Genomic DNA, 15,577 nt, shown 5'->3' on the forward strand with positions numbered 1-15,577 from the left:
GAAATAAAGGTTTTAAACTGTGGTTTTTCCACCATCAAGCTGGATCGTAATGCTTCATATTTCTGTAAGCCATTACTGATCCTTTCCATAAAGTCCTTTTGTTGCATATCCAAACTTCCCAGTGAGGAATATGCAGACTGACTTTCCTCAAGTTCATTGCTTGATGTTCCATAGACATCTTTTCTCATCTATAAGATGTCCTGCAACTCTTCTTTTCCTACAGCAGTCTTTTCTCTTTCCCTTGTATCTAATGCAGTAAATTCACTCTCCTTAATACCCAGCCTAAGCAGTGTACTTTCTTTCTCTTTTGCTTTTTTGCATCCACCATTCTTAATATATTTTATTGCTCCCAGTTGATTGGTTCATATATTTTTTTGCTTTGCTCCCAATTTCAGGCAACTCTCCAAGGACAATGTTTAGCTGTATTTCCTACAATTATGTTCACAGCATTTGTCATGTGTTTTACTTTCTTCACATTGGTTTTACTTATTGGACCATCTAGAATTATAGTAGGTCTTTCTAATATTTTCCTTATTATCATTGCTGTAGGTTTTATTAAAGTTCAGCTGTCTCTTAAATTTGCAGAATTTTAAGATATAGTCCTTGTTCCCACAAAGATGGCAAGTGCGTGTTGCATTGTTATTTCTCATATTGTTGTAATTATTGGATTGTCTGGATTGACTGTTACCCCTACTCGCTTGTAAGGCTAGGTTCTTAATCTCTTCCCTTCCTTTTTCTTTTCTTGCCTCCTTGAGCTGTCTCTTTACGTCTGTAATAATTGAGTCCTTTTCTGTGTCAGATTCCCTGGCTGCTCTTTAGCTCAGGAATCATGAATATAGGTCGCGTGTTGTCTTAGATCTTCAATAGACAACATTTCCCATTGAGGGCAGCTCTGCCTAAAATAGTTTTGGATGGGAATGGCAGTCCCTTTTATGAATAGTCTCCGAATATATTGCAATGCCTCAGATGCACGTTTACCCCTAAATCCTAATAGATTTTCAGCATTTTCAACAAGTCTATCCCGATAAAGACTGGGATGCTCATCCTCAGCCTGCCTCAGTTTCTCAAATTTGTTCCATGCATTTGGTCTCTTTGCATGGATACGCATGGCCTCTAAATGATCAGTTCTACATTGGAGAAGGTATCTCATGTTAGCAAGAAACGACACTTGCAAATGTTGATGCACAGTACATGAGGTCAAATTTTCATTGGTTCTGGTCTCTTCCAAAAATTTTGCTTTCTCTGAGGGTGTAAAAAAATTCATCTAGAAGAAACTCCATGTCTTGGAAACTTGGGTTAAAAAGATCAAAGGTTCTTTTCATTTCTTTTACCAGTTTGTGGGGGGATAGAAGATACTTAGGGAACCTACGGCATAACACTTCTAGATCTTGTGCAGTGAAAGCCTTGTAGGATTTCAGATGTACAATTCTTCCTTCCGGTTGTAAAATCATACAGTCAACTATGGGAAACAGAGATACAATGATGGGTGCATTATCTTTAGGTTCAGTCTTGTTAATACTATCAGTGGTGGGATTAGCAGCTGCTGCAGTCTGTGCCTTCTCTATGACCTCCAACTGCATGATAGTGTGACTGTCTATGTTCTAAACCTCCCTGATTTTCTTGTTTATCTCTATTTGCTGTTTGATCTGTTCCTTGAGAGCCTGTACTAAATCATCATTGTTTTGTTTTGACGTACCACCTAGATGTTCTATAACTTTCTTGGGAGCCCACAGACTTTGGAATAGAGACAGCAAAATAGCACCCATAATGGGGATAAACTATATAAACTCAGCTAGGGAGACTGCAAGTCACTTGTATGAGTCATATATGAGCAGCACTTTTAGGAAATATCTAGGCAGAGTTTCAAACCAGAGCTGATATGCTCCTTGCCATACAGTATAAATCATAAGGCAAAAGCTTGTTGTTATGAAAGTCATTTTAGCAAGTGCCATTTTTGATAGTTCTCCTGTTTGAGGTTCAGTTCCTTTTGACTTCACCAAAAACTGTTATAAAACTACTCTGAACTATTCTCTATTTCCCCTGTCAAAAAATTTGCTTTCACATTATGACAACTGTCTTTGGCTTGTGGTGGCCTACCAAAATAAGAATAATAAACAGCTACAAATAAGCTATGTTTATTATTTTAGAATTAGAACTACAAAAGTATTCTACAGTCCAATTAAATTCAAATTTATAATAATAAATGCTGCTAGATTACCTTAAGCAAACTTACAACCTGTCTTGTTAGCACACTTAAAACATGAAATGAAAATTCATATTATCCTTATCTCTCTCTATCACACATACATATATACACACATACTCCATTTCTCCTATCCACTACTATTTTTCCAATTCTTTCTGTTCCTATGATACTACTCTTGCTGACTAATCATAAAGACTAATTCTGGTTCTAGGCCTTTGGAAACCTTTAAAAAAATTGAAAAAGATGTGTATGGATACTAAATAAACAAAAATTTAAAATGACCCAATCCCTTACTTTAAGAAGTTGATAGTCTCTTTGTGATAAATGACAAGATGGATAAAATGTATACCTAAGTATAAGAGAAAGTAAATAAAATATGATACAACTAATGATCCAGGATAATTTGAGAAAAGCAGAAAACATTTTCTACTAGGAAATCTTAGATGAGTCTTATAAAAAGAGAAGGCTTTATATACTTCCAGATAGTGCATGTCAGGTATTGAAAACAGTCATGAAATCTATGAAGGTAGGAGAGATAGAGGAATGGGAAAAAAAAAATCAGAAAAAAACAAGTAGTACAGTTGGCTGGAACATAAGAGTATGTGAAGGGAAGTAATTTTCCAAGTGGTTATGTCTTTAAGTATAGACCCTTTCCCATTATCTCCTTAGCTCTCACTTAAACGATAAAACCTGAAGTTGGCACAAATCTTCAATCTAGTCAGTTCAAATACTTTGTTAACAGCATGAGGATTTAAAGATACAATCTATATAAAGTATTTTAGCAATTACAGGTGCAAATATATATATATGTATACATGTATATGTATACATATATACACACACATACGTGTATACACACACACACACACAACCTTGCTTGTGAGAGAAGTTTTCCCTAGAGGTCTGTCAGTTTTTAGAGACTACTATTTAGTTTATTTCTAAGTCAGCTTTCTAGCTCCATCCTGTTTAAGTTCCCTTAAGTGAAAGATTAGACCTGAAACAATAATATTAACAATTAAAATATGAACAGGTAAACTGTTCTCCTTTCCTTAACTAGAATTACCTCTTAAATATTTCAATTAGTTTCATAAAATTAAACTTTTATGCTCACACAAGATCATAAGCAGAGTATAATAAATAGAAAGAACACTGGACTATTATGACATCTGGATAGCAAGTTCTGGCTGTATCACATGCAATAAATGCTACCTGACTGGCATGACCTTGGACAAGTCACAATCTGCCTACCTCAGAGTTTCTTCAACTGTAAAATTGCTTTTTAAGGTTGGAAAAATATTTGGACTAAATCAGGAGTTCTTAACCTCGGATCTATGAGTGTGATTTTAACTATTAATTCAATATAACCGGTTTCCTTTGTAAGCTTATGTATCTTTTATTTAGAAACATTATTCTCAGAAGGGGCCCTGTTAGCTTTACTAGAGTTACAAAGAGACTGATGATATAAAAAAAGCTAAAAATCCCTGGTCTAGATCAGTGATGGGCAAACTACAGCCCGCGGACCAGATGTGGCCCCCTGAAATATTCTGTCCAGCAGTGCAATATTATTCCTAATCTGACGAATACAATGAATAGGATACAATACAATGAAACTTCGAAAGAGTTGCCTTAGAAACAGACTGACAGATGAGCATTTCCTTTCCTTTGGCCCCTCTTTTAAAAGTTTTCCCATCACTGGTCTAGATCAGTGATTCCCAAAGTGGGCACCACCGCCCCCTGGTGGGTGCTTCAGCGATCCAGGAGGGCAGTAATGGCCACAGGAGCATTTGGGGGTGGTGAATAACTGTATGATAGTATGTGACAGGGGGTGCTAAGTAATATTTTTTCTGGAAAGGGGGCAGTAAGCCAAAAAAGTTTGGGAACCACTGGTCTAGATGATCTCAGGTCCATTTTAGCTCTAACATTATATGACTAATTTAAAAGATATCAATATTTTTAAACGCCTGAAAAGCATCTCAAATAGTAACAGTCCAACAAACTATAACTAGAACCCTAAAGTGACATGTCATTTTCTTTATATTTTAAAGGAATTTTAGAGCTACTAGACCAAATGTCTTAACTTTATAGATGAATAAACTGAAGATTAGGAACTGTGATTTACCCATTGTAAAACAACTTATAAGAGGTATATTTAGGAAACAACTCAGCTCCTTATTCTGTCCAGTATCCTTTCCACTATAACACACTTTTAATCTTTATTTTTAAAATATGCAATGTTTAAAAAAGTTACCCTATCAAGTATCCATGTAAACAAGTTTCTGAAATATTATACCCATTGTAATGTATTAGAAAGAACACAGGTTGGATCTGAAATTAGAAGACCTAAGATCAAGTCCTGAATGCCATAAGCTGTTAAGAACCTAGACAAGTCACATCACTAAGTACCTTAACTACAAAATGGGCATAATATTGGAGGTCATCCATAGCAAGGTTCTTTTGAGAATCAAATGATATACCTCCTTCTAACCACACAGTAATTCGAGTCAACAAATACTTATTGAAGACCAACTACGTGTAAGAATTTGTGAAAAGCACTAGGAATACAAAAACAAAAGCAAGACAGCCCCTGCCCAAGAGTACCTTATATTTTTCTACTGGGAGTAATATGCAAATTAATTATCCAAGTGTGAATTATTATTATACCTATGAATGACATACAAAAACACTATTTTGTAACATTTTTATGATGACAGGAGATTTCTTGATCCATTCAGAACAATGACAGTCACAGTCCCCCATCCAATTAGTCAAATCCCTGTACAAATCACACTGACTTTCAAGCTTGAACTGTCTGTTCAACACATAAGTGTCCTTTTCCAACCCAGAAGTAAAAATGAAGTACACAAAAAATGCTAACTCAATCTTTATATAGCACTCTGTGGATCCACAATACCATCCTGAGTAGCATAGAAACCAAAGGCAAATTTTAAATTAATTTTGCATTTAAAGCTCTGCCATTCACAAAACAAAGATATTTATGGTAGATTTTTTTTCTTCTTTTGGGTCCAGACATGCAGTTTCATCAGGATAGCAAACTGACAGTCACATGGGGCAACTGAGAAATTATGTGATTTCAACACAACCAGAATGTGTCAGAGACAGGATTTGAACTTTCCTAATTCGAAGGCCAGCTCTCTATCCACTATACCATGCTGCCTCTCAGCATCAAAATAGTTATATTGTAAATTTATATAAATTAGTTTAAGTTAAAAATAGCTACTATAATTGATTCTTATTCTGCCTCTTCCAGTTTTTACCTCTCAAAACAACGGATCCTGGTAAGAAATCCATTTGTAAAGGATACTGTGTCAAAGCCATTAAATAATAAATATTTTTACACTAAGTATTATTCAGTTGTTTTTTTTTTTAAACCCTTAACTTCTGTGTATTGGCTCATAAGTGGAAGAGTGGTAAGGGTGGGCAATAGGGGTCAAGTGACTTGTCCAGGGTCACACAGCTGGGAAGTGTCTGAGGTCGGATTTGAACCTAGGGCCTCCCATCACTAGGCCTGACTCTCAATCCACTGAGCTACCCAGCTTCCCCTTCAGTTTTTTTATTTATTTTTTTTTTTAAATTTTAAACCCTTAACTTCAGCGTATTGACTTATAGGTGGAAGAGTGGTAAGGGTAGGCAATGGGGGTCAAGTGACTTGCCCAGGGTCACACAGCTGGGAAGTGTCTGAGGCCGGATTTGAACCTAGGACCTCCCGTCTCTAGGCCTGGCTCTCAATCCACTGAGCTACCCAGCTGCCCCTCCCCTTCAGTTTTAAATAAGAAAAATCCCAGATGTAAAATGCCTTGTACAAGAGTAAAAGAAAATTTGGTAGCATATTTTCTATTTCCAATGTAGAATTCAAGCTTAAAACATCACTGCTTTTCCTTCAAAGGCTAAAATGGCTAAAATACCCCCCCCCCAAATCTTACCTCTCTTCATCCCAAAACAGGTCAAGACACAGAGGAGAAAAAAAAAGTCAGAAGATTGTGGGTTCAAATGCTGACTAACATTTATTTCTAGTGCCCTTAAAGCAAGTCACATACCTTCTCTGTGCCTTAGTTCTCTTATGGTTCGACTTTTGTTTTTGTTATTATTCAGTTGTTTCAGTCATGTCCAACTCTTCATGACCCCATTGGGGGTTTTCTTGTCAAAGATATTGGAGTGGTTTGGGTTATTTCTTTCTCCAGTTCGTTTTACAGATAAGTAAACTGAGGCAAACAAGGCTAAATGATTTGTCCAGGGTCGCACTGCTAGTCAGTATCTGAGGTTAGATTTTTGAACTCAGAAAGACCTAACCCTAGGTTTGGCACTGTACCCAACTGTGCCAGGTTAGCTCCCCTAATAGTTGAAGTAGATAACCTCTAAGCTTCCTTCTATCCTGAAATTATATTTCTTCAATGTAAGTTATTTTGTAACATTTTTATGTTATTTTTTTTAATCCTTACCTTCCATCTTAGACTGTGTATTGGTTCTAAGGCAGAAGAGCAGTAAGGGCTAGGCAATGGGGATCAAGTGACTTGCGTATGGTCACACAGTTAGGAAGTGTCTAAGGCCACATTTGAATCCAGAACCTCTCATCTCAGATCTGGCTCTCAATACTCTGAGCCACCCAGCTATCTCCTGTAAATCACAGTTATAAGGACTAGATTTTCCAGTATGGCTATCTACATTGATTATAAAACCACAGGATGAAATATGTGCATATGTGCATGCACAAAAAGTCTAAGCATATTTCATGGGAGTCACCTCATAATTAGGCTACATCATAGCCTTTATTATTAACAAGAAAACTAATATAATGACATTTAAGTCAAGTAATTTAATGAGGATAAGACAAATAAAAATAATTGCTCCTAATAAAAGGTCAAAAGAAACCAAAGATTACAGGCAAGCTGTATCACAGATAAACTGACCTTCTGGGTCTATATATAATGCCTATAAAGTATAGGATATGGTTCAGAAGAACTGCAAACACCCATCCTGTAGGATCCAGAAATGTTTATTGAGCCATATACATTCAGGGCGAGATTAGGCAAAGAGAAATTACTAGAACTATTTTAGAAAGGAAAAGGGGGAAAACAGGGAGGAAATTCTAAGACAATACTGAATAAGAAAGTTGGATATCTCATCGAATCATGCTCCTCCAGAATCATTACCAAACTATCAGTAAAGCATGATTCCTCTCTGCCCAATCATTTCTCTTCTCTCTTTTGTGAAGTTTCAATCTTTGATCAAATGAAAAGGGGCCTTCTTCAAAAGGCCAAAACAAGAGGGGAGCAGAATAAAGGGGCCAGAGCATAGGAAAAAAATAAAGGCACACCAGCTGAAAAAGTAGAAAAAGTAAAAAAATTTTAATTATGGGGAGTGGGCAAAAATCTAAGCAGAAAAGGCTTGGGATATATTTTTCTGGTTAGTAAATATAATCTACATTACTACATATAAAAATAAGTTAATCCATCTCTTAATATGATCAAGAAATCTATTTTATCACAGAATCTAAAATACAAGAAAATATCCAAGTTACTCTTTCAGATTGTCAAAGATGGAACAGAAGAGAGATAAAACATTTTAGGAAAAGGGAACCTGTAGTTTTTAACCCCAAAATCCTTACCGGGAAGGTACTATTGTACTGGGAGAATGGAAAACTAGTCTTGAAGTCAGAAAATTCAATTTTTATTCCTGTACCCAAAGCAATATAGGAAAGAAGTATTTAAACAAAGTGAACTGGGTCATTTTGCTGCTAGCAATACTCTTCAATAACGAATGTGACTATAGTTAGTGAAGTGGTACAATATTATTCCTGAAATGTGGTATACAGAAAATTCTTATTCTCAATATAAAACAAATGCAAAATGTCAGAGATTTATTTTTAAAGTATGATTAAGTTGGAAACCACAAATACCTATAGTAAAGTAAGTCTGACCTTTGCACTGTAGGATAACCTGAGCTCAAGCAAATATCTTTTTCCAAAAAAGTTTTTACTTAAAAAGATATTACTCTGTTGTTTTGTTTTTTTCATCTAATCTCCCTAGTCTACTATACAAATCTGCACATTATTTAATGCAAGAATGCAATATAAAGTACTGTGTTTGGAATGGCATTAATTTTGAAAGAACTGATGATGGCCTCACTTTAATTAAATATACATAAGATATTTTTGTTAATAGTGCTCAGTACATGTCTGAAATCTTTCATATAGAGTTAGAATGGTATAGTGGAAAAAAAATAATTAATTTACTTTGAATCATAAGACCTGAGTTTCAATCAATTTGCCACTTATTATCTTATGACACTAGACAAATGATAACAGTGCTTCATTTGCAAAATGGAAATACTTGTACTACTCCTCTTGAATAGTTGTTGGGAGAATCAAATAAAAAAATATAAAACTCTTTGTTAATTAGAGAGCTATTTTTTTAAAACCCTTAACTCCTGTGTATTGGCTCCTTGGTGGAAGAGTGGTAAGGGTGGGCAATGGGGGTCAAGTGACTTGCCCAGGGTCACACAGCTTAGAGAGCTATTCTTTAAACTTTCCAACTCTAAAATAGACCAAAAAGTATTTATTAAGCACCTTCTCTGCACTAAGTACTGTTGGGTGCTGGGGATACAAACAGAAACAGACCTTGCCCTTGAGAAGCTTTGTATAAGGATATACGAGGAAATAAACAAGGTGATTTGGGAGGAAAGGCACTATGGGATGAGGACAGGATTCATGAAGAAGAAAGCACATAAGTGAGCCATGAAGGAAACTAGAGATTCTGAGAGCCAAAGGTTAGAAAGGTATTGCATTCCAGGAAAGAGAAACAGCCATAGCAAGGGCACAGTGACTGGAGATAGAGTGTCAAGTATAAAAACAAAGGTCAACTTGTCTGGATCATACTGTGTGAAGGGGAATAATGTTCAATATAATATTAAAAGTTGGGACATATTGTGAAAGGTTTTAAATTTTATTCTAGAGATAATGGAGAGGTACTGGAATTTATTAAGTAGGAGAATAACATGATCCAACTTGAACTTTAGGAAAATCCTCTTGACAACTTTGCGGATGGAAGGGAGAAACTAAGGCAGAAAGAATATAATAATTAGGAAGCTTCTATAATAGTGCAGGTGAGAAACTGGGGCAAGGCTGTGAGTGGAGAGAAAGGGGGGAAATCCAAGTGATGTATGGATAAACAAGAATGGTAAGTGACTGGATGTAGGGTGAGTCATTGTGAAGACTCAAGGATGACACAGGGTTTCCTGGACAGATGGTGGTCCCCTCAACTGAAAGAGTAAAGTTCAGAAGAGGAATAGGTTTAGGGTGAAATATAATGAGTACTAATCTGAATATGTTGAGAGATTTCTATAGGGCATCCAGTTCAAAATATCCAGTAGGCAGATAGTTTATGTTAGCCTGGTATTCAGAAAAAACTAAATCTAAAAAAAAAGATCTCAATCATTGGTATAGAGATCATCATTAAAATTCATTGGATCATTGGCATAGAGATCATCATTAAATTCATTAGAGCTGATGAGAGCACCAAAATAAAGAACAAAAAGAAAGAAAAGGCACCCTAAATGTGTGACAGGAAAATCACATGATGTAACATCAAAAGACAACTATGCCACTTACCACACTTAAGCAATTCACTTAACCTCTCACAAAATCACAGGATCAGAGTTGGAAGGGATTTTAGGAATCATCTAAGGACAGCCCATGGATAAGTAAGAAGGAATCTTTTATAACATTTGGTCATCAAGCTGCCTCCTCAAAATCTATAGGGAGTGCAACCTACTCAACTTCTGAACAACTCTAGATGTTGTTGTGTTTTTTCCTTACAAGTTGAAATATGCCTCTCAGAAACTTTGATCCATTGCTCTTAGAACAGCATTTTGGTCAAGGCAATATAATTCTATGCCCTTCTACATGAAAGGTCTCTAAATACTCAGAGAGGATAGTTAGCACATTGTCTTTAAACCTCCCATTCTCCAAACTCAACATTAATATAGCACAGTTTAAAGACCCAAAATTCTGGACCATCCTTTTCAATGAGTTCTATAGCCTGCCAATCTATAATAGCCTTAGTGAATCACAGCACCTCAAAATGAACTAAGTAATCCCCTAAATGCAGTCTGACCAAAGTCGGTAAGGCACACTATTGCTTCCCTTATGCTTTTATTCATGAAACCTAAGATTGCATTAGTTTTTTATTTGTTCCAAAACACTGTTCCAATCTGATCTCTATTGTTTACTACCCTTAGTGACCTCAGGCAAGACAATTAACTTTCCTAGGCCTCAGTTTATTCTTTTGAAGGTAATGAATGAACTTCTATGGTTCCTTCTAATTCTAAACTAATGAACCATCTGAGGAACTCTACCCTGTATAGGTTTCAGTGTCCTCATCTGTAAAACAGAGGATTGCACTAGATGATTTCTTGGGTCCTTTCCAGTAACAAATTCCACAAATTCCATACTATAATATCATAGTCCAAAGATGTGCTTTTTTACACAAATTCTTATATCAGCTACTTTTTATGACATGTAAAACTCCACAAACAAGTTTACTAATAAAAGAAAAATTAAACATATACCTGCCTCAATAAGGGATTAATACAGTCCATTCTTGATCAGAAATAGCAAAACCCACAGATAAGACTAAGACTTCATTATAGCCAATAGCTTGCTTCAGCTCTCCCTTCCAACAATTTGTTGTGGTGAATTTCATCTTCTTTTCCCTCTCTGGTCCAAACCCTGGTAATATAATAATAATCCACATTTATAGCATTTTACAATTTAAAAGCACTTTCCTCACAACAACCCTGTGAGGTAGGTAATGCAAGTATTAAAAAAGAGAAAACCAAAAAGTTAAGTGACTTGCCCAAGGTCACACAGCTAGTTAGAAAAAAAATCAAACCTTTCTAATTCCTTCTACTCCACCATGGAGTCCATAAATGCCACACATGCTGTGAGCATCTTCCAAAAGAAAGATAAAGGGTATAAGATCATCAAGACTACAACAGCCTCAAAAGCTTATCTTATGTTAAGAAGAATTCACACAAAACCCAAGGTCAACAAACTAGTGCTCATTCCCATTGCTGAGAAGAGGAAGTGAGAAAGAAATTAAATTACAAGTCAGATATGTTAGCAATTCTCATATAAAAGAGAAGAAAATATAACAAAATTTTATGAAGAGTGGATGCCTACTTAACTAGAAGAAAGTAGTAGGGGAAAAAATGACAAGTTCCATAGAGTCTATCAACTTTGAAACAGGTAAGGTGTAGTTTATCTGTATTCCAAATATTTGCAACCTTTAACCTAGGGGAAGAACACAAAAATACGGCCTTGAAATCTGTTATAAAAACCATACCCAGTTATTTTACATTTTATTCTATTCAAATAATAAAAATGAGCAATATTTGGAATGCTATACCCTTTCTTAACTGTAAGTCCAAGTTGGAATGCAAATATATACGATAATCAAATTCACATAGCATATATTAAAAAACATTTTTTAAAGGCAATAGGAAAAATTTTAACCCGTTTATGAAGGCAATGTTAAATTACATTACCAGTGTCTAAAAAAACCAAAGCATTAAGTTTGGAGAATGTCAGATGCATTGGTTAATGCAGAATTAAGGTGACACTAAAAAGTTTTAATGGAAATTTTAAACAGACCATGATTCTAGCATAATACGATTTTACACACTCAGTAAGAAGTCAATATTAAGTAGTCATGATAAAGCTCAGATTAAATTCAATTCTGAAAAGAATTTATGAACACATCTAAGAATGTCACAGCTGTATTCCACATTTAGCAGCCTTACTGAAGGACAATTCCAAAATACTAGATTTTACTGGGATCCTTATACTTTAAGGAAGATATCTTTAATCTCAGATTTTAACAAACAACATTGTTAATTAAAGTTACCCTGATGAATGTTTCATTCTCCTATATCATCACACAAATCATACTATTTCTTTAGGTTTCACTCTAATGAACTCTCCAGGCATTTTAACAAATTTGCCAAAATCTCTGAGAAAGATAAAATAAAGCTTTTCTTTCACCACAAATGTGTAATCATTACAACTGCATTTAGTATATAACTTTTTTTAATTGTAAAAAAGCATTTTTAAACCTTTTAGGTAACCTAGATCACCTCTGGCAGTCTGGTGATCTTATGGAAGCTTTATGAGATCTTTCTCAGGATGTTTTAAAAAGAATAAAACAAAATGCATGGGATTACAAAGAAAACCAATTACATAAAAATAGGATTATGAAAACATTTCTTTTAAAGTGGTTGAACTCCAGGTTAAGAACCTCTGTGATTAGATGTCCATTATTAAATTTTTAGAGTCTAGCTGGCTTAATGGTTATGCCAGATCTGCATTGATAGTCACTTAGCGTCTCCAAACTTCAGATATGCCAACTGAAAGTAGTACTTAAGGGGTTTTATACACTCCAGTCATGATTTCAAAATATCAAAGTGGCAAAACAATAAAAAATGGCATCCTCAAGAGTTAGAGCTGCCTAAGGGCTCCACTATAACAGGAAAACCAATTTTTTTGAAGACAATAATATTCACTTTTAAGGGTATAACTTCCTAAGAACAGGCTTTTTGGCACAGATGATAGGAAGATATTTCCAGCTGAACCCTTTTAAAATTCATTTCAATTAATATTTCTCAAGCTATTTTGTTCCTTTTTAGACAAATGAATTCATTCTAAAAATCAAAATAAGTTTAGTCAAAGTTTGCATTTAACTTACATATGGCAATTTCATGTAAAATTTGAAAACCATATGCTTCAAGATATCATAATGCTCCAACTTCAAAATAATATCAATTCGAAGTCTAAATTCAAAGAAGCATCTTTTTCATACCAACCTTTTATTAGAGGCAGTTTGAACTATGAGAAAGCTACTAAAGGAAGTACAAATGCTGATCCTACATCTATTAAAATAAAATTTGAAATTGTCTTTCTTCATTTGCACTATAATGAAACAGGCCAAAGGACATACTGTGTGGTCAAAGGTACTCCCTACAAGTAGAGAATGTGTAAAGAACTTAAAGGTAGGGTAGGAAGAGAATATTCAATGTAAAGTTAAAGACTACCCAATCTACTCCAAAAGTTTGGGCTCTCCTTTCAATACCACTTTACCTGAAAGAGACTGAAGAGTTGATCAAGTTTGGGTACACTTGATATGGATAAATGGAAGTCAAATTTTGTGGCCAAAACCACTATAAAAATCTTTCAGACAAATATCAAATTTCTGGATGTTACAGAAACCACAAAAACCTAAATGCTGACTGATTTCTGACCTCTGAAATCAGTGCATGATCCCAACCAAAATAGACAAAAATGGTCACAATTTAAAAAAATAACATATTCAAAAATAAATGCAACAATATTTAAAACTGTGATAAAAGTAAATATACATAGAGAACACTTTAATTGCAATGGACCTAACTTTATGCATAGAACAAACACTATCATCAAAACTTCTTAACACATATAAAATTAAAATTCTATCCAAAGAATGTGGGTTTGAAGTCATATAGTACAAAAAAAAAAATCACAAAGATCCCAAATCCATTTTTCCTAAATTAAACACTGCATCAGAAAATCATTAAGACTAGTAACTTCAAGCAGGTTTTTCTATTTAATGGATACATTTCTAATGTTATTACAATCAATGAACACAAAGATGAGCACATTAATTAGTATTTGGTTCCATTAAGTCATGCAAAATTCTACACGGTTCAAACCAGCTTGTCAAACCCATATAAACCTCAGAGCTGAATTAAAGCTCCACTATTAACTTTCCCAAAGTATATGAGTTTTACCTAGAAAAGATAGCATTTTACTTTTCCAACACCCACTGACCCAAGAGAACTGGAGTTTAAACAAGGGAACATGGTTATTGGTCGAAAAAGTTTTTCCTCAATTTTCTTAATGCATAAAATCTAGTCACTAATTTTCCTGCAATCTAGGCCATAAACAACCTACTGGGTCCAGAATATTGTTTGTTGTTTAGCAGCCTCTAAAGGATTACTTCACTTGCCATGTGTCTATTCACAAATGAAATTTAACCATTATTCTCCCCAAAAATTTTAAACCACCAAACCAAAAGTGCCTAAATCATGTTATCTACCTTGAAAGGCTTAGGCTTATTAACAGACTAGCTCTCTCACAACCATTAATACGGTCAGTATTTAAAAGGGTTAACCCCTTCGTGCTTTCATTCTTTCCAAATAAATTGGGTTCTAAGCCTTGGTCTCAGAAAAAGAATAATGGCATAGTTTGTAACTCCAAATGCTCAAGCACATAAGATGTAGGCATGAAATTGACAAAAATCAATTTTGAAGTGGGGGTTGGAGGAGGTCACTAAAAGGGAAGGCAGCAGTTAGAGCTGTTAAACATGTCACCCAACTCAGAAGGTTCAAAAAACATCTGGAACAGCTGCACCAGATATATTGAGGAGGATGTCTAAGGATGGGGAGGGGGGGGGGGGATGAGAAAGCTGTATTTATGCGTTTGGTTTCCTTCCTCAGAAACACTTTCCTTACCTTTCCTATTTACATCCAACTCTGCCTCCAAACCCAGACCTGACTAATAAACCACCCAAAAGTAGAGAGAAAAGACAAGAGAACGGAGAGAGAGAGAACAAAGAGAAGCTCCACGAGTGCCTGGAACAATAAGAAAAGAAAAGCGAAATTCCTGTGGAAACACAATGATAAGGGAGATGGGGGTTGGGGGAGACCCAGAAGAAAACCGGCAGGAGAGCCGGAGGCCTAGAGCCCGGCTCGGGCGGGCTGGGCCCGGCCTTGCCCGCCAGAATGGGTGGTTGAGGAGGTGAGTGGGTGTCACAGGGCCCGAGAGGGGGCGGGGGGTCGGGCCGGACAGACTGGCAGTAACGACGGGGCCCAGGTGCAGCAACAGTCAGGGTCGTCCCGGGGTCGTCTCAGGCAGGGTCAGACTGGGCTGGGGCAGGACTCACCGGCGTTCTGGTCCCGGGGCCAGAGATAGTATGTGGCCGGGATCACGATGAGCCCGACGAAGGAGGTGAGGAAGTAGAAGAAGGTGTTCCCGCTGTCATCGTACTGGAACTGCTGCCCGGCCATGACGACCCCCTCCTCCGCCTCCTCCTTCTTCTTCTCCTTCCCTTTCTCGCCGCCACGACCCCGCTGCGCGGTCGCGGCACCGGCTCTGGTCTCGCTCCCAGCCCCCCAGGCTTCGTGTGGCGTAGCTAGGGCAGATCCGCCGCCGCCACCGCCACCGCCGCCGATACCACCGCCGCCGCCCCCCACGCTACACTCACGGACACGCCGCCGTCGCTGTCGCCTGCTCTCGCGAGAGGACACTTTTTTCCCTCCCCCCCC

The 15,577-nt window shown here is 36.5% G+C and overlaps 1 protein-coding gene across 1 annotated transcript in view; it reads right to left on the bottom strand.

Moving 5' to 3' along the window:
- Nucleotides 1-15,490, bottom strand: part of SEC63 (SEC63 homolog, protein translocation regulator) — an 89,392-nt gene extending 73,902 nt beyond the window's left edge. Inside the window, exon 1 of the mRNA XM_044676665.1 lies at nucleotides 15,196-15,490. Coding sequence (XP_044532600.1) covers nucleotides 15,196-15,319 — 124 coding nt within the window. The 5' untranslated portion in view covers nucleotides 15,320-15,490. The remainder of the gene's footprint in view (nucleotides 1-15,195) is intronic.
- Nucleotides 15,491-15,577: the final 87 nt, after the last annotated feature.

Source organism: Gracilinanus agilis, chromosome 4 (genome assembly GCF_016433145.1).
Source record: "Gracilinanus agilis isolate LMUSP501 chromosome 4, AgileGrace, whole genome shotgun sequence".
NCBI lineage: Eukaryota > Metazoa > Chordata > Mammalia > Didelphimorphia > Didelphidae > Gracilinanus > Gracilinanus agilis.